The sequence below is a fragment of the Dreissena polymorpha genome, chromosome 6, assembly GCF_020536995.1.
Source record: "Dreissena polymorpha isolate Duluth1 chromosome 6, UMN_Dpol_1.0, whole genome shotgun sequence".
NCBI lineage: Eukaryota > Metazoa > Mollusca > Bivalvia > Myida > Dreissenidae > Dreissena > Dreissena polymorpha.
The window spans coordinates 64,351,330-64,375,838 of record NC_068360.1 but is presented as its reverse complement, the minus strand read 5'-3'; the positions used below and the strand labels follow the sequence as shown (position 1 = coordinate 64,375,838).

The window sequence follows — 24,509 nt, the reverse complement described above, 5'->3', positions numbered from 1 at the left end:
TTCGAATGAACAATCTTCGTAAATGTTTCGTAAATGTTATTCACACAATTTTGAGGACATTGTGAATATTTGATCCTCTATACTGAGTGAAATGAGTGGGAAGGTCAACACGACTGTGCTTTCCAAGGTTTAAAAAAACGGATTCTGACACCCATTATCCTTTATGTATATATGTATATATATATATATATATATATATACAGAGAGAGAGATAGATATAGATAGATATATAGATAGATATATACATAAAGGATATATATATATATATATATATATATATATATATATATATATATATATATATATATATATATATATATATATATATATATATATATATAGATAGATAGATAGATAGATAGATAGATAGATAGATAGATAGATAGATAGATAGATAGATAGATAGATAGATAGATAGATAGATAGATAGATAGATAGATAGATAGATATAGATATAGATATAGATATAGATATAGATATATATATATATATATATATATATATATATATATATATATATATATATATATATATATATATATATATATATATAGATAGATATATAGATATATAGATATATATATATAATTAAAAATAGGCATTAAAGCGCGTCAATTCTTTTTAATGGAAAAAAACATCCAATCTTATTATTAAGATTTTTTTAACTCAAAATGTGTATACAGACGTGAAAAGAAAATCGTGCTGAATATTACTTTGAATACACAACAAAATCAAAATGCAATTGATTAGTCATAGTGCCAAATGAAAACGCTTGAAATATCTTACGCAGTTTTTATGGAAACAATATCGGAAATAGGTATATTGCAAAATACACCAAACAAAACATGTGATAAACAATTAGGTCAATAAATATTTTATTCTAGTTAACTCAAGGGAGTGTATTCTTGGAAAAACTACTTATACCGTATACCGCGCTTTCTTGTTATTTACAGGTTTTACCTGGTAGACGCACCCACATTTTTCGAAAATGAACATATGATTTGTCATAATAATGTGCAATAATTCAAGTGATGCATTTATTTCTGTTGTTTTTTTCACCAAAAAGAATTATTAAGTCACTGCTCACATAAGGTTTCCTGGTCTTCTTCCGATGGTATCCATGTTTTCCCAACAGGGTCCTTGAAAACGCAAGTTTCTTCACAAGAAATATTTTTCTGGAGAAACCCTGCAGAGAGGTTATGGCAGACATGTGTAAGTTTGTATAAATCCTTTAATTATTATAGTGGCTTGAACATTAAAGCAGTTTTTCTCCCCTTAATGTCTGAACAAGGCCTACTTCAGGGAGCCACATTTCGCTCATTTTTTAAGAAATTTGTCAGGATTTTTTCTACATGTAGGCCAATACCTTTGTTATCAATATTAATACACAACTGTTTCAAATCGGACTTTGAAATTTTAATTTGTCCAATTTACTTACCCTATGTAAGTTCAAGCTAAAATACCGAGCACTGCTCCAATGGTATTACACTGCTCACAAGGTATCGGGTTTCCTGGGGTGGGTTGGTAGGCCTTTACAAGTAGGGAAAGTACTAACATTTCGATCTCTGTTTGCGCGATTCTGTCGTCTGCTGCAGAAACTTCAACCCACGTCTGATTAGATTAAATTTCCGGCAGTGCGCGCGCATTTAAATCGTCCGGTGTCGGAAAAATCAGCATGGTTGAATGCAATAGTGGCATAACGTTCCAAAAATAGAATGTCGGATATATCCTGCTGTAGAAGTTCCAATGACTGAGATTCTTCGTCATATTTATACCAGAGGGTGTCTAATAGTTCGGCATTGTCTAGATCACAACACTGCAGTTCTTGGTATTGACCATACCGGACGTACACGTACTCTGAAAGATATAAATTCAGATAGCTGATTACTATGTTAAGCGCATAGAGATTGTATTCTCATAGAGCCGGATACTAGTATACGAGATGCTGAATATATCATGGTCCAAACACACATGTAATATTCATACTTAGAAAACACCTATAAAAGGTAAAAAAACCACACACTATTTACGTTAACTAATTATGAGCATTGGCAAAGCGCACATTCGTTGACTATAATATACTGTTTTTTTCTATTACCTGTATTATATGTTCAACGTTAACGTTCACATTTGTGTGTGTGTGTGTGTGTGTGTGTGTGTTTACGATTATTTTTGTGAAACAAATCAAAGATGTATAACTTTACACAATTAACTAGTCAATTGACCACTCGTTTGTTAAGAACATTACATGTATGTGTTGTATACTCATGGTCAATTGTCTGTTGCATAAACAATTAACTGGTAATCTGTTATAACTCTAAAATGATAAATCACTAGATGAAAATTTCACGTAGATAGTACGCCTAGTTGAAGTACACATGTAAACGCGTGCTATACGCAAATCCGCATTTGTTGTTATGGTAAGAAGCGATACAATATTTAGTAAAGTCCATGTTAACATACATACGAATCAATCAAAGCGCTGAAGGCACTGAAGATGTACGCTATTGCATAATCTTAGACGCAACTCAGTTTTCAAAACAATGTTATAGCTTTTTGTATCGCAAGTTTGAAATGAAAACAACCCATTCAAATTTATAAAGAGTGTGTCCTAAAGCTAAGGTCGAGATGTGGGTTCACTGTTTATCCTAATATTTATGTTATAGAGATAACTTAGACAAAATAACAACAATATGTCTGTTTATTCGCAATTGGTTGCTGCACTGGCAACCAGCTTTAGAATTTCGGTTGCCTTGCTAAAGAATAACAAGCCTAGAATCATGTACATGTTGTGTTATGTGTATCTAATACTTTATTTATTTTCTGCATCATGTCTTGTTGTGAGCCGGAATTGAATCATTTCCTAGGCCTAATTGATCCACCGTCGCCAATTTGTATTTTATGTTTAATTGGATTGAGTTGTTTCAAGCTTTGAAAAAGCTAGTTGCCCTGGTTTTTAGCCCAACTCGTTGCACTTGACATTGCAGACGACAGCAATAATTTCGCACTGTTTCTTAAAACACTAGTTTTACACTGCATACATGTGTTGTGAATTGTTATTATTACGCGGTTGTAAAAAGGGGTGTAAATCAGCTCTATAAATATACACGATAAAATATACATGCACTGGAATTATATGGGCACCGCATCAAATTGTTTACGGGTATTGTTTTTCACAACTTACTCTCAGTGCTATCCACAGGATTTTTTAGACGCCCCGGGGCTGTCATCAGTTGAGGGGGGGAGAGGGAGATGATGCCCCTCTGTACGTTATTAATGACGTTATTTTGGTCTGTTATGACTCTTTAAGAAAAAAGCTATAAAGTCATGAATAAAGACATTCATTTCATTGCTGAACACTTTTTCTCACGCATAGATACGAATAATCCCTACTCGATCGATTCCCCAATTTATCCGTATCAGCACAACTCATATCAATTACTGCATACTTACTCTTTTCCCCCGTCGCTTTTGATTGCCAGATTATCTCGTATATTTCATTTTTAATAATAAACTCAAGAATTTAATAAACATAAACATTCGCCTTTTTTCTTAAGTAGCAAATGAATTTTGGCATATGTGACTATTAAAGATGTGATGAAATAATGTCCAATCGAGACGGGGTTTTCCAACTGAACACACGTATGTCGCCTGACTTAAGTAAGATGGAGGGGGTGGGGGGATGCGCCAAGTAAATGTCAACAAAAAAAAGGTTAAAAAGCTATGTTGCCAGTTCTGTTGAATATTTTATATATGCTGTTTCTATGTGTGCAAACAGATATTTTATTAAACGATACCTTTTGCACTTAATAGGCGCGTTATTATAGCAGACGTATCACTTTTGGAACAGTTTTAAAATTTTAATTTTTAGCAATGCCACAATCAGCGTAGCGTAAAGAGTAATATAAAGTGAGGGGTTGAACTCATTTACGAGCGCTTGACTCAAGTGGGGCGATGACGTCAAATGGTAAGTAATCTTGGTCAAATTTATAAATATTGTGAGTAATACAAAGGTTCTATTATACAGATTCTTATGGGTCTAAATTGCAAACGGATATATTAAACACAATGGCGTACACATGTATAACAAACGATCTTTGTTTTAGGTAATGGGAGAAAAAAAGGCACAGCATCATGTTAATTTGTATGTTCACAAAACGAAAATGACGTAAGTATAGAGAAGAGTAACTTTATTTCAACGATCCATTACATAGCGAACACAATTAATACTATACAGTAATCATCGTACTTTAAAAAATACTAAAAGAAGCACCAAGCCAAGACGTACACATCTAGTTGTATTATTATAACATTAACGATAAACATATATTAGGATCTTAGCTCTGGGAAAACGGGGCTTAATGCATGTGCGCACAGGCTAATCAGGGACGAAACGTTTCACCGAAACATGAATTTCGACCAGGAGTGACTTCCTTTGAACAAAAAATACAATACAACGGAGAGCGTCGTCCCAAAAATGCCTGTGCGGACTCAACAGGTTAATCTGGTTTGAAACTGTACGCAAATATATAAACCCAGTTTTCAGAGCCACGCTAACATGTAACAATAACTCGGACAACGAAGGTAAACGAGAACACTATTCATGCAAATATTTTTTAGTAATTATAAAAAACGGGGAGATATGTATAACTTGATACAAATACACGCACTTATATCAAAAAGAATCGTGAAGTAAAACAAAGCCTAATTTATTGATTGTCTTCAGACATGAGTAAGGAAAATGTTATTACACAGTTTGGTTGCTTTCACAAGGCTTAGTGGTGATTAGCATAAAATATATAGCTTTAATATGAATCTAAAAACAATGAAGGATTCGAGTGGAAAACCCTGTATTTCGTCTCTCGAAAACCGGAAGAGGCATCGAACAGTCTCCGCACATATAATAATAATAATAATAATATTTATAATAATAATAATAATAACAATAATACCTTTATTTCATGAAGAATTTACATTAAGACATAATTTCTTTTTTTACAATGTGGTCTTAAGTAACATAACACAAGTATTTATTTTCAAACATGCATACGAACATACAAGGGAAAAAATAATTATACAATTAAATGTCATAATAACTTCCTTATCAATTCCGACGACGTGCACGACAACGACGACGATGATGATGACGGTGATGATGATGATTATAATAATACAAAGTATGCAAAATATGATACAAAAATAAAAAAGCAATCTTTCCAAAATCAATCTTTCAAAATAAATCACATCAGACGCATCACAACAAAATATTAACGTAGAAAAAATTAGCATACATGTATATCCATGATAAAAGCCTTCGTACAGGCAAACCGAGCTTAATCTTGGAAACACTTTAGGCATTTGCATTTAGCACAGTTTCACCATAACGAGGCTCAAAAAAGTTTAAACGAATATTTGCCACTATTTCCGCAATGCTAACCGATAAATGCCATAATGCGTTTAATGCCATAAATCAAGTTTGAACACGAACACAAACAATACGTCATAGTAATTCATTATTTGTTTACTATATTCATTGTTACTGGCTACGTTAGTTGACTACAACTATTTTACCCCATCAACGGCTTTCACAAGGCTTAGTGGTGGTTAGCATAAAATTTATAGCTTTAATATGAATCTAAAAACAATGAAGGGTTCGAGTGGAAAACCCTGTATTTCGTCTCTCGAAAACCGGAAGAGGCATCGAACAGTCTCCGCACATATAATAATAATAATAATAATATTTATTATAATAATAATAATACCTTTATTTCATGAAGAATTTACATTAAGAAATAATTTCTTTTTTAAAATGTAGTCTTAAGTAACATAACACAAGTATTTATTTTGAAACCTGCATACGAACATACAAGGGAAAAAATAATTATACAATGAAATGTCATAATAACTTCCTTATCAATTCCGACGACGTGGACGACAACGACGACGACGATGATGATGATGACGATGATGATAATAATAATATAAAGTATGCAAAATATGATACAAAAATAAAAAAGCAATCTTTCCAAAATCAATCTTTCAAAATAAATCACATCAGACGCATCACAACAAAGTATTAACGTAGAAAAAATTAGCATACATGTATATCCATGATATAAGCCTTCGTACTGGCAAACCGAGCTTAATCTGGGAAACACTTTAGGCACTTGCATTTAGCACAGTTTCACCATAACGAGGCTCAATAAAGTTTAAACGAATATTTGTCACTATTTCCGCACTGCTAACCGATAAATGCCATAATGAGTGCAATGCCATAAATCAAGTTTGAACACGAACACGAACAATACGTCATAGGAATTCATTATTTGTTCACTATATTCATTGTTACTGGCTACGTTAGTTGACTTCAACTATTTTACCCCATCAACGGCAGAACATAACTGACCATGAATACTAAATGTACGCACAGACACTGAGAGAAAACATTGAATAGTGTCCATTTGAGGTAGTCATGCAACTGAACACTGCACACACTATTGAATCCGTCTAAAACAACAATGGCATGTCAGAACAAGATTTGTCATGTGCGCCAGCTGCGTTGTCGTGGATTCCACGCACATGCGCACTCTGTTACCGGCTCCTCCAGCTGCAGAACGCGGTCACTATAGTATGGAACACCTAGCCGTCTTATTTGCTGCGCGCGGTATACAAGCTGGCCACAATTGGAATGTGATTTAATGCCACTTAAATAACTACGTCGAGCACAGCACAATGTCTCTTATATCGTTTGGCAATATCACAAGTAGAGCGTGTTTTTTACAATCGCACGCATAAGGGACTGGAATGGTGTTGGGGCCGTATAATATAGTGTGGATGTTGGTGTTCGCCGTGTTGCGACTTCTCGACCGAGTAATCAAAAATGACAAGTTTAGTGTTTAAGTTCTTCAAATTAGGATTTTCAATGCATTGTGCTAAAAGTTTTTATTGATTATTGATAGAGCCAAGTTTTCGCTACGTCTACATGCCAAAGTTGTTTATTTGTATTATTTTACTGCCAGACAACTGGACTCTGATTGATGGCTGTCAGAAAATATGATTTTTTTAGTTTAAACACTTGCGACTTTTATTATACATGTATTAAATTTTGATTTAAGGCATTTTCGGTCAAAACACGCTATATTATACTACCCCAACACCGTTTCAGTCCTCGGTTTAAGATTAAATGGCTGGCTTAAAACATTTTACTGTATATTAGTGTTAATGGAAAGGTGAATGTGATGGCTGTACTCCTCGAGACCAATGCAGCTCCTGGAAAAATGGACATTTACTAAATTGTGAAGCGGTCTGATAAAGGGCTTAATGCATGTGCGGACTTCACAGGCTCATCTGGGAAGACACTTAACGCACATAACGCCCCATTTTCTCAGAATGCTATTAACAATTGATTTAGTATAGTAGACGGCGATTCACTAAGCAGCTTTAAGGGAGATATGGTCACTTTAGTGCAAAATGAGAATTTACTGCAATTTCTTTAACTTATGAATACGTTGATAAGATATAATATTCCTGTAATACAACTAACGTTATGATTTGTATCACATTTAATGATTTTAAAATGCTGCATAGTGATAAACCTTTTGTGTAAGGTATGGAAATACAGTTCAGTTATAGTCAATTCAATATTTAAAGAGATTAAACTATAAGAATTAACAGTTTACCATTTGCACACAATTCCTCTGGTGGTAGAACAGAAATCTCCTCCAAGGAACATTCCGGTAAGGATTTCTTAGAATGATGTACTAAAAAGATATTAAATACAACGTAAACCTTAAATCCTATATAATTATAAAACATACAAATCTTTAGAAAATACAGACGTTTTTGTGTTGAGCCCTCTACCTTGATACAATCAATTACGTATGTAGAAAGTTACACACACATGCGAGAATATTTTAGCAAAGCGGTTTCCAAACGAGAAATTACCGTCAGACTTTTCACAAACACATCGGTTTTGTCGGCACTCCGTCCAGTTTTCCGGCCTATCGTCGTCGGTACACCTGTACATATCATTTATCCCATAGAAAGAGTTCCACGTGATGTCGGTCTTGAAGCATTTACAGGTAACCTAAAACAGCGGATTATATAATTAAGTAGTAACCTTGAAGGTTTCGATGAGTATAGGCGCTTTGAACCACATATTTGTATACACATTGATAAAATTAGTCTACAAAAGCTTCAAATCATCGCACTTGAAAATCGCATCCTAATCACGAAGCATTAATTGAATTGACCCGCGTCATGCGTAAATGGGTGTTTTGTCGTATTGAGCCAGCGAAGATCCAGACCAGCCCGCGCAATTGCACAGTCTGTTCAGGAGCTACTCTGTGCGCTATGACGTCACGCAAGGTTTTGTGGTCTCATAAGTGGACGGATACGCAGGTTGATCTGGAGCTACGCTGGCCGCAAAAGACAAAATAACCATTTTCGCAATCCGATGATCAATCCATTCATAAAGGATACTTAATGTTTGTGATAAAAAAGGCAGCCCATGGCGAAGTTCACGAGTTTCCTCATCGATGGATGGATATTACTATTCTTAACAATGGATGGTTACTAGTTTTAACTATCTGCCAAAACAAATAAGATTTGTCTGTTTCTGTATCCGTTTCTCAAAGTCGCACAAAAACGCTTTAAAGGTAAAACATATATGTTACATTTGAAACAGATTAAAGATACACACATTGGATTTATATGCACGGATCACGCACAAGTTGTTTGAAGAAAAGCTTTAAAACACTTGATTTATGCTTAAAAGGAGTGGAGCGAAAGACAAGGTATGTGACTTATCATAACCCGAACGGCAATGTTTTTTACATATTTTCATTTCCGTAGCAAAGTTGATCTTAGAGTACAATGATACCAAGTAAACGTGTGTGTTCTTAAGAAAGATTAACCATACATTTGAAGAAACCCGCATTTCCGCGCAACGTACACAAACGTTTCGATTTTGTTTGGTAGTAAATGTCATTTTGGATTTGGCTTGTCTTCTTTATAAAATGTGGTACAGTTGACCTTTAAATGCCAATTTAGCAATATATTTTATAATAGACACGAAATTCGGGGAAAAAAAGATTGACATAACAACAGTCTCCATAAAAATATAACACTATAAAAATAGTATTAAATAGTCTGGACCGACGAAGATTTACCCGATAATAAACTACATGCTATATCTATCATACACTAATATCAACGTATCAAAAGTTACTGTCGGGCATGAACGAAGGGCAATACCCAGAAAATAAGAAGCATAGAAGTTCATTTTTGTATTGAAACAAGATCTTTGAAACAATCCTAGTGACACTTATTACACTCGTTGTTCTAAGCTTTCGAACACTCGATTAAAATTAGCTTCGCTCTGGAAAAACCAGGCTTACTGCATGTGCATAAAGTTATGTCAGATATGAGCCTGTGCAGTCCGCACAAGCTAGTCAGTGACGAAACTGTCCGCTTTTATGACATATTGTCATTTAAAGTAGGGTTTTTCTAAACAACATTCAGTCAACGCGGAAAGTGTCGTCCCTCATCAGCCTGTGCGAACGGCACATGCCTATTTGTGACGATATTTTACACATATTCATTAAGATCCGTTTTCCCAGAGCGATGCTCATTAATTGTCACAAGCATCACTAGAATCAGACTGGTTTTCTTATAGTAACTTACATTCTCAATCATTCGACTCTCACAACGGGATCCGGTCCATCCCACCGGACACGTGCAGATTGGTTCTTTCTTATCATCTTCGCACAATAATTTCCCGCCGTTGAGACAGTAATCATCCTGACGCATATGCAGCACAGTGCAACCTGAAGGCAAGGAACACAATGCATTCCAGTTGTAAAATGAGCCTCGTTGTGGGAAAACTGTGCCTAACGAATGTGCTTAAAGTGTGCGTGAAGTGTGCGTAAAGTGTCGTCCCAGATTAGCCTGTGTCGGACGACGCTTTCCGATTTTAAGGATTGTTTCGTTTAAAAGTAGTGCTTCTAAGCCAAAATCCAGTTTGGGTGGAAAGTGATGTCCCTGATTGCACAAGCTTTGCGACACTTTAAGCTCATGCATTAAATCCTGTTTTCTCAGAACGCGACTAAAAAATATCGCCCCTGGAACGCCGGAAGAGGCTATAGGCTGTATTTTAAGGTACCCTGGTACTAGTTTAAATGTCAACCAATCAACTTTAATACTGGCTGTTATAATTAAAATAATAATTACTCAGCTTTAGTAGAAATATTTTTTAGCAGATCCGTTTTTAAAGAAACGAAAGCGACGAAACTCTTTACACTGCACAACAGCAATCAAACAGCGAGGCTTACACCCAATTGGATCCATCTCTTCTGTGCAAGGAGAATCTTTGCCCAGATACTGTTCAACCATACTGCTGTAGTTCATACATTTGCCGTTGCATTCCATACACTGGCCGATGCAACCAAAGTTTGGATTAGCGGCACAATTGCGATAACCTAATAACATAAATGTAACAATGGTAATGACAGAATAACAGCATGACCTACTAAGTTATATTTTATCCAGAACAACATATTTTACAACTTATTATTACCGTTATTTTATTTATAATTATTATGATGACTTTATTGATTATTATTTGTAATCGTTATATTATGCTTACAGTACAAATGTTTTTTTCTGTGAGTAAAATTTTGCCCTTTATATAAAAATGACAAACAAAAAATTATGTTCAAAGATTTTAAATAAAAAAAACGTAAGAAACACATGTTACACAGAGAAACATTATCACTCAAAACATACCTTTATGGCTTTTACTGATCAAGCAATCAGTACCTGCAATAATTAAAAATGAATGAGTGTACACATATCCCCTTAACTGTTCTCGTATACATAGCAAGGTATATTCAAGGATGCCTTTTTAACCATAGGCACTCGGCATAAGCTACTACCCCCTTCCCAAACTTTCAAAATTGTCCATTAGTAATAATAAATAACATGACAAAAGTTCGTCGAATTTTTTTTATTTACTTATATATAAATATATATATATATATATATAACAAGGTATGTGACTTAGACCCTTGAATTGCTGATTTCGGCATACCAGCCAATTTCCGAAGCTCACTACTCCATCACTTTTCAACCGATTTGCACAATTCTGGTATCAAACACCGCTGAAGACTTCATACTAAATGAATAAATCGATGCATGTCCGCATACGTTTACCGTTAAGCGGTCATCAAAAAACAAACTTGCAACAACATTTGCAAGAATCGATCTGATTACCACGAAACTACATAACAAACGTACACACTTCGGTTTGACAGTCATTCGTATTGTACTTATACATTTCATGCAAACAAATACAATCAAAATTAAAAAAATGTATTTCTTACTAACATATATAGCTCTCTATCTCCAATATGTGGCGAAAATCAGCTTTCCAACTATTCAACCGATGCCTTTCAATATCGTTACGCTATTATACAAGAATAGTCACACCTCCGTTATTGACCAATGAAAGCACAGCTTTGTTAAAAACTATTTTGAACTCGACACTGGCGTAGCATTTGTGAAAGGCATCGGTTGAATAGCTGAAAAGTTGATTCTCGCAACAGATTGGAGTTAAATGGACTTATATGTTAGTACGTGTTAATTTTGTTTTCATTGGTTTTGATTGTATGCGATGTGAGATTACAATGCGAATGACTGTACAACCGAATTATGTACATGTGTAATGTATTTTCGAGGTAATCAGATCGATTCTTGGAAATGTTGTTGCAAGTTTGTTTTTTGATGACTGCTTTACGGTAGACTTATGCGAACATGCATCGATTTATTCATTTAGTATGAAGTCTTCTACGTTGTTTGATACCAAAATTGTGCAAATCGGTAGAACATTGATGGAGTAGTGAGCTTCGGAAATTGGCTGGTACCCCGAAATCAGCAATTCAAGGGTCTAAGTCTCATACCTTGTTATATATATAAGTAAAAACAAAAACAAAATCGACGAAATATTTTGTCATGGGGGGTAGTAGCTAATGCCGAGTGCCTGTTTTTTTTAACGATAATGAATTGAGTTAATATATGTATAATCGTTAAAAACATATATAATACTTAAAATATAAAAGGTAGATATAACAATATCTTATTTTTGCTGCTTTTCACGTTAAATTGATTTTTAAACAAAATTCAATAGTCATTTACAAGATGTAAGTAATGTTTGGTCTTGACAAATTTCATCAAGTGAGCATTGCACAAATACAAGTTTACAGTACACAATATAAAGTCTACCATGTTCATCCTAAATGATATATTTTGCGATTGACAAGTTCATTATGTTCTATTTAAATAATATAGAGTCGATTTTGCAAATGTTTTTTACAAATGTTTAGGTTCGCCATATATGATAATAAAAGCGTTCTTAAGATAAAATTATTTATAACAGAAACTCGTTTGTCATACCTTCATGATGTTTTACTGGTTTAACAGAGGCATTTATAGCCCACGTGCACCTGCAGTCACCTCCTTGACACGAACTTCCCTTAACATCGATGCTGTACTCTAAAATTGAAGTATTGACCCTTTAATTGTATATGCGTGAACATTTAAAAGCTATACGACAATGAGGGGAATAACTGATATGATTGTTTTACAATAACAATAAAATATTACACACAGCATCAACAATAGTGAATTTTAATATTATATGAGTCATGTCATGCAAACCTTGATCTTATGCCATATGCACAAAGTCTGGTCTAGAGTTAACCTGTCGGCTAATGAGATCACGATAGTTTGCGTGATTTCAAAGAGGAGAGCGTAGTTTCTAACCTTATTTCGAGAGTGAATGCGACATAAGACCTAGTTTCACATGACGCGGGTAATATAATATCAGTGCCTCGTTATTGAATTGACTGACTATTGATTTGCGATCTATTACACTAATAATCAAAGCGCTGAAGGCACTGAAGTTGTACGCTATTGCATAATCTTAGACGCAACTCATATTTCAAAATTATTTTATAGCTTTTTGTATCGCATGTTTGAAATCAACACATCCCATTCAAATTTATAAAGAGTTTGTCTTAAAGCACAGGTGGAAATGTATGTGCACTTTTTATCTTCCTATTGATGTTAAAGAGATAACTTAGACAAAATAACAACAATATGTCTCTGTTTTTAGCAATTATTTTCTGCACTGACAACCATCTTGAGAATTGTGGTTGCCTTGCTAAAGGTTACCAAGCCTAAAATCATGTACCTGTTGTGTAATGTGTATCTAATAATTCATTTATTTTCTTTAGATTATTGAGCATCAATTTTGCCGACATGACAGACTTTTAACGCATCATGTCTTGTTGTGAACCGGAATTGAATCATAATTGTTCCAAATTCGCCCTTATATGTATTCTATGTTTAATTGGATTGAGTTGTTTCAAGCTTTGAAAACGCTAGTTGCCCTGGTTTTTAGCCCAACTAGTGGCACTTGACATTGCAGACGACAGCAATAATATCGCGCTGTTTCTTTAAACACGGGTTTTACATTGCATACATGTGTAGTGAATTGTTATTATTACGCGACTGTAAAAAGGGTGTAAACCAGTTTACAGTATAACTATAAACAATGACATTTACATGCACTGAAATAACATTGACCCGCATCAAATTGTTAACGGGTATTTTATTTCACAACTTACTTGCAGTTCTTTCCACAATATTTTTTAGACGCCTCGGGGCCGTAATCAGTTAAGGGGGGGGGGGGGGTAGGGAGATGAGGCACTCTGTACGCTATTTATGACGTTATTTTGGTCCGCTATGTCTCTTTAAGGAAAAAAGCTAAACAGTCATGGATAGCGAGATTTATTTCATTGATGAACACTTTTTCTTACACATCGATACGCATACGCCCAACTCGTTCGATTCCCCAATTTGATTCGAACCAGGGACCTCTCGATCTCTAAGCCAGCATTCTACCATTACACCAATGTTCCCACTCATTCGTTCTTTGCATAATTCTACTGAAGTTAGTGCAGGCCTACGAGTGCTGTCGCTCATTCAAAGCGTGCGCTCTCATTGGCCAATATCGATTGTATACAACGACGGTCGGCCTAGCATAGCTAACAGCAGATTGACTTGCAAAACTCGATACATTTATGGCGTACAACTAAAAATAGAGAAACACACGTGACCATTCACATCTTTATGTTATATTATATCCCAAGCTGATAACTTAATTCGAGTCCGTTCAGGGAGAACTGGGTTAAATTTATGTGCGTTAAGTGATGTCCCCGATGAAAGAAGTCTCTTTACCTAAAATCAGGTCTAGGCGGAAAGCGTCCTGGATCAGACTGTGCGTACTGTCGTCCCTGATAAGCCTATTCGGACTGTGTACGGCACTTTACGCTTTTATGGATAGCTTCGTTAAAAGAAGTCTCTTTAAGCTAAAATCAGGTCTTGGCGGAAAGCGTTCCCGATAAGACTGTGCGTACTGTCGTCCCTTATAAGCATGTGCGGACTGTGTACGACACTTTACGCACATGCATTAAGCCCCGGTTTCACAGAGCGAGGCTCATTGAAGTATGTACCTGTAAGTTTGGCGGCACAAGGTCGCCCGACTGTTTCCCCTACGCATGTCAAAAACACACCCCATGCGACTATCTTGGCCTCCATATTTGGTTGTGATCTAAATAAAAACAAAACAAGTCATAGTGCGAAATATTTTTGAAGATATTCCAAATTTAAGTCCCATAAGCCTCATAGGCTGGTGAGTTTGGTGACTGGAAGAGTAGGGTTCTCTCCGTATCCACCGTGATAACAACCATATAACTATGTAAACATTCAACTTTAACATTCATTTTATAGTAAACTAAATTGCTTGAAATGGTATTTGTTCAACATTCGTCTTAACTGTCTACTGAGGTAATTTGTGTAGAGAGATGGAAAAAGTCCGGGACCTCACTACAGGTGCTGTGCGAGTGACCAAGTCACTTCCGCTCAATTGGTCATTGTCGGCTCGTGTACTACTTACATGTACCATGTTTACTCTTAAGTATACTTACATTTACCGAGGGTACGGTCAATATACTATAACATACCCGGGAATTTTAACGCTAAATCGGTCGTTGTCAGCTTTTTAAAAAATTAATTATGATCACTTTTTTTTTCTTTTTTTGTTAAATGGCCTCTTTTTGATCGGAACTCATACTAAAAAAATATGCTGATGCAGTTTGTTTTTAAAAGAGAAATTTGTTTGAGAAAAACAACATCGTTTTATTGTAATCCGAAGCGCGTTTTACGACATCGGATTTATGACGGGAATACAATTCGGGTACAGTCTAATATCGACTGGGTACGTTTAAGTATAGCTCGATTGGTCAGTGTCGGCTCGAGTACTTCTTACATGTACCCCGGGTACACTTGAGTATACTTACATGTACACCGGGTACGGTAAATATACTTAAACGTACCCGAGAATTTTAACGCTAAATCGCTCGTTGTCGGCTTTAAAAAATAATTATTATGTTCATATGTATGTCAATTTTCTGTTATATGACCTCTGTTTTATCGAAACTCACACTAAAAAGCATGTTGATGCAATTGTTTTAAATAGAAGTTCGTTTCGTAATTACGGTAATCGGTAACGCGTTTTACAACATCGGATTTTGGGCGGGAATACAACTCGGGTACAGTCTAATATCAGCCGGGTACGTCTTAGTATATTTACCTTACCCGGGGTACATGTAAGTATACTTACATGTACCCGGGATACATGTAAGTAGTACCTTAGCCGGCAATTACCAATCGAACTTAAGTATATAAAGTGTACCCGGGGTACATGTACATGTAATTCAAATTCAATATTTTATTGTATTTTAAGGCCTCATGTCCATAAACAAACATATGTACAACCAATGATAAATCATAAGTCAGTGTGCATGAGGTTACAATACAGATCACAAATGGGTTAAATCAAAAACCAAAATCTAGACAAGATATAGTCTCAATCAAACATGTCCAAGTATACATTTCGTTCTTTAAAGGCATACTATATGTAAATGGAAATATTTCTTTCTTATCAGTTTTATATCCTCAGTTGACATTAGGCGGTAACATTTCTCTAAAGTTGAATATTGAAAGTAATACAATGGTATATAACATGAACGAATATTTGAATAATAACGGGCAACTTATCTTAAACTGGAATTCATCTTCAAGAATGGTTTCGCAAAATACACACGTACGATAATCCCTAGAAATATTGTAATGCCTCCCTTTCTCTACCAAAAGATTATATGAGGAGCTACGAAAGCTAGCCAAACATTTTCTAAATTTGTCTATATCTATAGCAGTGACATATTTTTCGGCAGTGAAATTAGTCTTATACATCGAGTTATAATGTAATTTACTACTATCAATACATCTTGAGTGCCATGTTTGAATAAACTGATCTTTTAGCTTTTGTACATATTGTAGTAAAAACAACTTTGGGTTAACAACATTTTGAGCTTCCCAGATATATCCGAAACCCTTTGTGTATAGGTTACATCTTACATCTGTTACCCAATTTGGATAAAAACCCGACTCTATCATAATATAGTAACATTTCGTAACATAGCCTCGTGTATCTATCTCTTGGAATGCTTGAAAGTCTTATCCAGTATTTATTACAAAGTTTCGCGGCATATATGTTAATCGGGTATCTACCCAAATCTCCAAGGATTGCATCATTACATGCATTTATTTGAACATTTAAAAAACTTTTACATGCATAAAATTGGACAGTCTCTATACATTTTGGATTTTGTAATCTCCATAAATTGGATCCAAGAATGAATAATTGCTGTTACTTTTGAATAAAATATTTAAAAAAAAAATGTTTGAAAAGGCAGAAATGAAATATGTTGAAATAAATTTAGGATAATACATTAATACTTTCTTTGCTTTAACTGACATTGAACCGCCATTTTAAACATCGACAGTCTATTTGTAAAATATATTCCAACATAGGTAAAACCACTGACAGTTTCTTAGTACGACCCACTATATATCCACTTTTCCTTTAAAGCTAATTGACGACCGCGCTTGAATACAAGAACCTTAGTTTAGCAATATTTACAATAAGTTTGCTCTTTGAACAAAAATGACATACTACGTACAGCTGATTTTGAAGACCAATAAATGTATCAGCAATTAAAACGATATCATCCTCAAACAAAAGGGTCCGTCAACCACATTTACGAAAAAGGAAAAGTTCTAAAGCACCGTATTTTTTTATAACTATTAGTTTATAGTAATTAAACTATCACGACTGGAATATTACATTACTGAAAAAAGTTCATATTTTCAGTATATTCGGTAATAAAATTTCGCGATGTGAAATCGAAAGAACATCGCGAAAATAGGTGACATAACGATACACACACACACACACACACACACACACACACACACACACACACACACACACACACACACACACACACACACACACACACACACACACACACACACACACACACACACACACACACACACACACACACACACACACACACACACACACACACACACACACACACACACACACACACACACACACACACACACACACACACTATACATGTATTTAACGCAAGCAGATTGATCATTTTATATATAGAATATATACAATTCACTACGCATGCACAATTTGCATTCCTGGGTTTACCAAGTGACTATGATGATGCGTTATTTATAGTTAAGTGGTAGTTACATGGGAAACAGGATATGGCATGTGATAAATATAGGATTTGGCACGAGTTGTCATATCATACCATATTTTATTAAACGAGTTCAGGAATTGTGTTAGCAAGCGAGCCTTTGGCGAGCTTACTAAAGAATTTCCTGGACGAGTTAAAAAAAAAGGTATGATATGACAACGAGTTTCAGATCTTTTTTATCACATGCTCTTCAATGAGCAAATTTAATAAATATTTACGCAAACATAATGATAAATCCCGAATATTGTTTACATTTCATGACGCCATTTAACGTTGCAACGTCATTTCGGCAAAATAACAAAATGCGATTGGTCAATCGAACGAAAATAAGCCAACGAAAACGCTTAAAAAGTATATTACACATGCGTAAGATAACAATATTCGTAATGAATATATTACATGAGAAACATGGTATGGGATGTGATAAATAAAATATATACACTTCCCTACGCATGCACAATTTTCTGGGTTTACCACGTGACGATGGTGATCAATCTACTAGCGTTATTTATAGTTAACTGGTAGTTACCTGGTACACATACCCAGTAAAATTATATAACTGAATATTATGAAAATATAAAAACGTAACAACTTTTTCAAGTAATGTAATATGTCAGTCGTTATATTTCAATAAATATAAACTAATAATTGTAAAAAAAAAAGTATTTTATAACTTTTTTTTTTTCGTAAATCTGATTGACGGCCCCTTTAACATAAATATTTCTATAATATCAGGAAACAATTGTATACCCCTTATAACGTGAGTACATAACATATAGCTCATTGATAAATATAGCAAAAAAGGGTTAAACTATACCCTTGAGGCAATCCAACAGGACAGTTGTTATACAATCACTAGACCTTAACAGGCTTACACATGCTAACACATGCTTTAACTGAAGAGTAAATATGCTGTATGGCCATAAAAAGTTTTCCCTTTTTACACCGCTTGTAAAACAAATAATAATTATAATAATAGACCTAATAATAATAACAAAATAATACACAATAATAATGAAAATGATAATAATAATTATTATAATAATAATAATAATAATTATAATAAAATACTACTACTAATAATAATAATAATACAAATATAAAAAATAAACAACAACAACAATAATAATGTTGATTATTATTACTATTATCATTTTTATTATTATTATATATATCATATAACTATATAAACTCACCTTTGTAAAATTCCCTCTGTGACTCTGTTCTGTTGTAGATTCTTCGCTATATACTTAGTTCGAACGTTAGTGTACAAAACAGATGATCGATTTGGGAATCCGAGTCATTGAAAGCAGCCTTAGGGATTCCAAAGTTGTGGGTTCCCTGAGGCTCCTTTTAATAACTTGAAAACCCTAATCATTGAAAGCAGCTTCAGGGATTCCAAAGTTCTGACCCATCTCTATGTATTGTAAGTATGAACTATTTAATATAACATCATTTGTATGTATATGTTTTAATAGACGACGAAGAAAAGAAAGAAAACTAAGAGATAGTAAAAAAAAATCGCAACTCATACTATACTTTGATTATACCTTAATTGCTAGTATGGACAGTTAAGACCTTTGTGTACACAGCGTATTGCACTACACTTTAATTGGTAAGATAAACAGTGCTACTGTTCAGCAGTTCTTCACTTTAATCAAACGGGCCCTAACCTGGAAGTAAGATATTGCATGTGATCATTTTTAGAAAAAGCATTAGGTAAGAAATTATTATATCTTTGAGAGTCATAGCTTTCCAAAATTGTCTTTTTAACATGTATGTTCATTTCAACTTATAAATGCTGTTATATTTTCAAATGTCGAATAATTATTGTTATCCTATTACCAGATTAAACTCGATAGTATAACAACGATCGTATGAACTTGAGCTTTATACTATCGCTATGTTTAGATCAGATTTGTTGTTTTTTTTTTAATTGGATTATCTGTTTTTGTCAACTCCGGATAAACAAAATCGTCAAAAATGCGATATTTGAAAATTATTTATGGAAAATAGATAGGAAATAATAGGATAAATAGAATATTGTGTGAGTTTTGGATAAGATCAAGTTTATCATGCTCGGCGAGAACCATGTTAGCGCTCGGCAAGCCTCGCGCTACATCGGTTCTAAGCCTCGCATGATAAACTTGATCTTTATACAAAACTCACATAAAATTCTCTATATGTTTAATACTAATGCACATTTTCTTCTTGAATGCTCTGAGATTTTATAAATACACCTCGGAGTTCTTCCTGATAACCGCTTTTGTCATATCAAAAAATTATGTCTCATGTATGTCTATAAAATCGAGTTCAATCAACCTAATACATGTAACAAACATCTGTTATCACCGATATCAGTTTACGAGTCTTTGTGGAGAAATACTCAAAACAAAAACTTTATACAAAATCTGAAAACGTCAGAAGCACGACATAGTTGAATAGTTCTCATAAATAATCATTATGTTATTAGAGGACGTCCTGCTCTAAGTGGTTAAGCAAAAATGAAAGTTTTTGTCAATGTATTTATACTGCCAAGCGCCCTTTCGAGCAATATAGACAGACATGGACATTATAGAGTCCTTTACCTGGGAAGAACCAGTACTTGGTGTCAATGGAGGAGATAAAGAGAACGCTTTCCGAGTAGGGAGTGAACCCACGAACTCCCGATCGCTAGGCGGACACCTCATCCACTTCAATACATAACTGAAAAGACATGCGTCAAGAGTGAAGGAAATAATGGGGGTTACCCTTATTTTAAAGTTGCCTGTTATCTATTATAATATTTGCAATAATGCATATCCCAGGGTCGCTGGGAATTGCAACTGGTTACGGCATATTTCATGTCTGTGATATTAGCAGCATAAACTATTTTCTGGCATGAATAAACACTAAAATATTATATATATATATATATTTTTTTCAATATGAGACCCTTGTTGCGGGTTGTATAAAAATTCCGGGGTGCATTTTTCACCCCACAATTTAGGACACGTATTTTTTCATTCTAAACCATACATACATCATTTTGGTGACATATGGCAACAAGTCGGTTTCATATCGAAACCATATATATCATAAAACCCAGTTATTTCCCTTTTGTTTAAGCTCTACAATCCAATTAAGCGCGCATGTTGAGTTTACACTATCAGATATCATAATGAGCCAGAAATACAGCTGGAAACTTCGCTCTGCTGATCTGTAAAATAAATCTTCGTGTTACTGATGAACATGATTTGAAATCTTAGTTTGTTGAATTTTAAGCTTGAAAAAAAAAGAAAGCTATTTTTATTAAGAAATGAACTTTTGAAGTGGTTTCATATTGATGCATTAATTATTGAGAACTATAGGTAATTTGTAGCAATTAAATTAATACAGTTAGTAATGCGCGTATACAGTTTTGTTTATTAAATCGGAGATTTAGGCTAATGTGTGTTTTACATATAATATTTAAAAAATACTCATTCTTTTTTAAAAAATCTTACAATTTTCATTGATAAAACTGTTGCTGTCAAGTAGCATTTGGAGAAATATAGTAAAGTTTCATGCCTGTGTGGTACTAACAATTCCTACATTCATGTCGTGTTTTGTATCGATATAGTGGATATGCAATAACTGTCAATTTCAATGCTGGTCAAATACATTTTTGGGTATACATAAGAGAAAAAAATGTAATACTTTTTTTATTTTTATGGTTATTTTAATTGGGAAAAATATTGTGTGTGCGTTTGTTACATACATTTTATTCACTCAAAAACGTAACACACCGATATTTGTCATATGAATCAAGATATAACAGATGATACGATAAGGCACAAAACAGTTGGTATTTGCGAATGGCTATGTTTACGCAAAAATATCCGTTATATATTCATGGAGCAATTTAATAACTAAATACATTTCTGAAAGCGGGTTAAAGACGAACAATAATAAGTTCAACCAATTAGATGTCATAAATTGATTCGTGTTATTAGAAGGAGTCACAATTAATCGCTGAACACAATTGCTTGTTCCGATTTACCGCCAATACAGTGCCAACATGCCACTGCTTGATATATGGCCATTAGAATCGCACGGGGGCTAATAAAATTCGACTGAAAAAACAGCGCTAATGAATTCTAGCGCCATTTAAAAGCAATACACATCAAATAGCATTCTTTCCTTCTTTCCATAATAATGCCTGGTTGTACACTGCTTATTCAAACGATAAAACTAAATCATCAAGAACAGAATTGTTATTGTTTTGCTTCTACATCTAGTAAAAAAAAAATACATAAAAATACATATTTAAAATGCTTCTTTATAATGATGTTGAAAAATGTATGTTTAAACCCCCTCTTAAATTGAGAAAAAGTTTGGTTAAATATGTAAATGGAATTTAATGTTATATATCAATAGTATGTGGAAATGTATTTAAGTTTTTTTTTCTTGATGGGAATCAATACTTTGAACATGTTTGTTAAAATCGTATCACTTTAATTATGATTATGATGGTAAATATTATTGTTACGATTATGTACTTTTGGTCATTGCGATCAATATAATTGTTATAGTAGATGTATAAAAATTATACCATCGGACCACTAAGGACATACGAAGTGTGTTTTTTTTTTATTTACATTTTTCATAAATATTAATTTATAAAATAAAGAATAATTTTGTTTAAACAAATGTTGTTGAAAAAATGTTGAAAATGGACTAACTTGAATGTTTTAACATTTGATGAAAACAAATACACGTATGCAACTTCGTATTAAAAGGACACGAGTTTGCATGATTCGAGTTTAAACGCGAAGGAATCTTTTTTATGAAATCAGTAAACAGACAAACAGAGAGTCAGAGAGGAGGGCAAAAAAGAACGTGGTAATTGAAGTACATGTATACACTCGTCTACTTCATCGCGGGTGAATAATATATTGGGCTGATATAGTTTATACATGCTTAAAAAGAAGAGCACGTGGAAAGTTATACATTACTATCTTAAACGAATTCTTGAACTTATATCACAAATACTTTTGGGTGATCTGTGCTCTGTCCCTCTTTAGTAAACAAAACAAGTTGAAACAATTTTATCTTGTATACATTTTTTGTGGTTGTCTTTTAAGTAATTTGATAATTATAAATCAATTTTCTCTATACGTTCAACAACGGAAAATAAAGATTTTTAAGACTTTTAATAATAATTTCGGATGATACATCAATTGTAAAGATATGAAAATTGTATCTTTATTAATACATTTATATGCATGTTATATCACCAATTTGATATGATACCGATAAGTTATAGAGATAATTGTTTTCCCATTTTTCTAGCAAAGAAAAAAACAATCTGTATTATCTATTGGTCTGAAAATTGAAAATATAGCTTACATTCAACTATAAACATTAATTTATCTGAATATATTGACTATCCTGTAAAAAAATATTGCATGTACCAATAGTATACTAATATATTCTATTCCGTTTCAGACTAAATAACCAAACATTTTCATAACATTTTTTACAGTAATACAATGCACCAAATAATGTGTGAACGTTTAGATAAGATGAAACTTATATACACATGTATATACAGTTTTTATGTTCCAACATATATACTTCTGTATTGTTATGTAGAAATACGCAAATTAAAGACGCCTTTGTGAACCGTTCTTTCACCGGTCTTTCACCAACATATCTTCTGTTACTATAATCCGCACCCAGATCCACCACAGCACATAATAGTTATATTAACTATTTATTTAATAACGTTTCAATCATTCTGTCAACTTCAACAAGAACATACTCTTTCTGTTGTGTTCAATACTTTGATCCAGTTTGAATTTGGATACGCAACAACATCGCACCTATAATTCGTCATTCTTTGAAAAGATGTATGATTTGTACCGACGTTAACCGCATGCTGCTAATGTATATATATTATACATGCATATATGTTGATGACGATGAGCTGTATCTGCTAAGTTTAAATTAAATATTATTCTGTTCTTATCTATGAAAATAAGTGTGTCATTACATAAACGTGAATTTTATAAGCCATATTCATGTTTTTCAACATTATATATTAGGAAATAAGTCGTGTTTGAGATTCTGTTGCAGCTGCTGATTCTACCAGTAAAAATGAGAATTATTAGTATGCTGAAGATAATTAAGGAATTATTAAAATTATGATTACTATTTTGATGATTTCTTGAAAAAGTTAATGGTAAGGATGCTGATGATGGCAAATTCTTTTACATTGCACGATTGTTTCGTCTTTTGTATTAAAATGAAATGAGTTTTAAATTATTATTGTTGATGGGAACACAAACAATTACCACGTTTAACTTTTAATTTCCAAAACTGGTGTATACATTGTATGTTAAGTAGCTGTGATTAAATTATAATAACAATACATAATACAAATAATAACAATAATAATGACAAATAAAAATAAAATAATAATAATAATAATAATAATGACAAAATATTTAATAAATTGCTTATATAAAACGAATATTAAATACGATTTATATTGCTTCTACCGCTTCTGCGACTTCTGATGAAATTTGTTGAAAATAAGTGTTGATTATGTTCTTGCTTCCATTTTTTCTCAGAAGAGAAATCGTATAACTCTGTTTTAAATAAATCGCGCGCGTCTAAAAAGGACGATATATTTATTTCAAGTCGATATCACAGTCTGATAGCTTGTCAGCCTATATTTGTTTCAGCCTTTCATAAAAAATAAGAGAACACAAGTGGCATTGTAAAACCTTTGTTCCT

The 24,509-nt window shown here is 33.5% G+C and overlaps 2 protein-coding genes across 6 annotated transcripts in view; both read right to left on the bottom strand.

The window, feature by feature from the left end:
• Positions 1 to 4,175: 4,175 nt before the first annotated feature.
• LOC127835412 (neurogenic locus notch homolog protein 1-like) overlaps positions 4,176 to 24,509 on the bottom strand; it is a 210,044-nt gene continuing 189,710 nt past the window's right edge. The window contains exon 9 of the mRNA XM_052361838.1: positions 4,176 to 4,260. The gene's annotated coding sequence lies outside the window, so the exon portion shown is untranslated. The remainder of the gene's footprint in view (positions 4,261 to 24,509) is intronic.
• The window catches only part of LOC127835410 (neurogenic locus notch homolog protein 1-like), a 37,363-nt gene continuing 17,827 nt past the window's right edge, over positions 4,974 to 24,509 (bottom strand). Inside the window, exons 1-10 of one of the 5 annotated variants that reach the window (XM_052361834.1) lie at positions 20,336 to 20,456; positions 19,298 to 19,420; positions 14,574 to 14,671; positions 12,451 to 12,549; positions 10,786 to 10,818; positions 10,332 to 10,478; positions 9,685 to 9,827; positions 7,945 to 8,086; positions 7,680 to 7,760; positions 4,974 to 7,269 (exon numbers count right to left, since the gene is read on the bottom strand). In XM_052361834.1, coding sequence (XP_052217794.1) covers positions 7,193 to 7,269; positions 7,680 to 7,760; positions 7,945 to 8,086; positions 9,685 to 9,827; positions 10,332 to 10,478; positions 10,786 to 10,818; positions 12,451 to 12,549; positions 14,574 to 14,658 — 807 coding nt within the window. In that variant the 5' untranslated portion in view covers positions 14,659 to 14,671; positions 19,298 to 19,420; positions 20,336 to 20,456 and the 3' untranslated portion in view covers positions 4,974 to 7,192. Of the gene's footprint in view, positions 7,270 to 7,679; positions 7,761 to 7,944; positions 8,087 to 9,684; positions 9,828 to 10,331; positions 10,479 to 10,785; positions 10,819 to 12,450; positions 12,550 to 14,573; positions 14,672 to 18,943; positions 19,165 to 19,297; positions 19,421 to 20,335; positions 20,457 to 24,509 lie in introns of those variants that run through there. The other 4 variants (XM_052361833.1, XM_052361832.1, XM_052361835.1 and 1 more) reach the window with 4 other exon arrangements.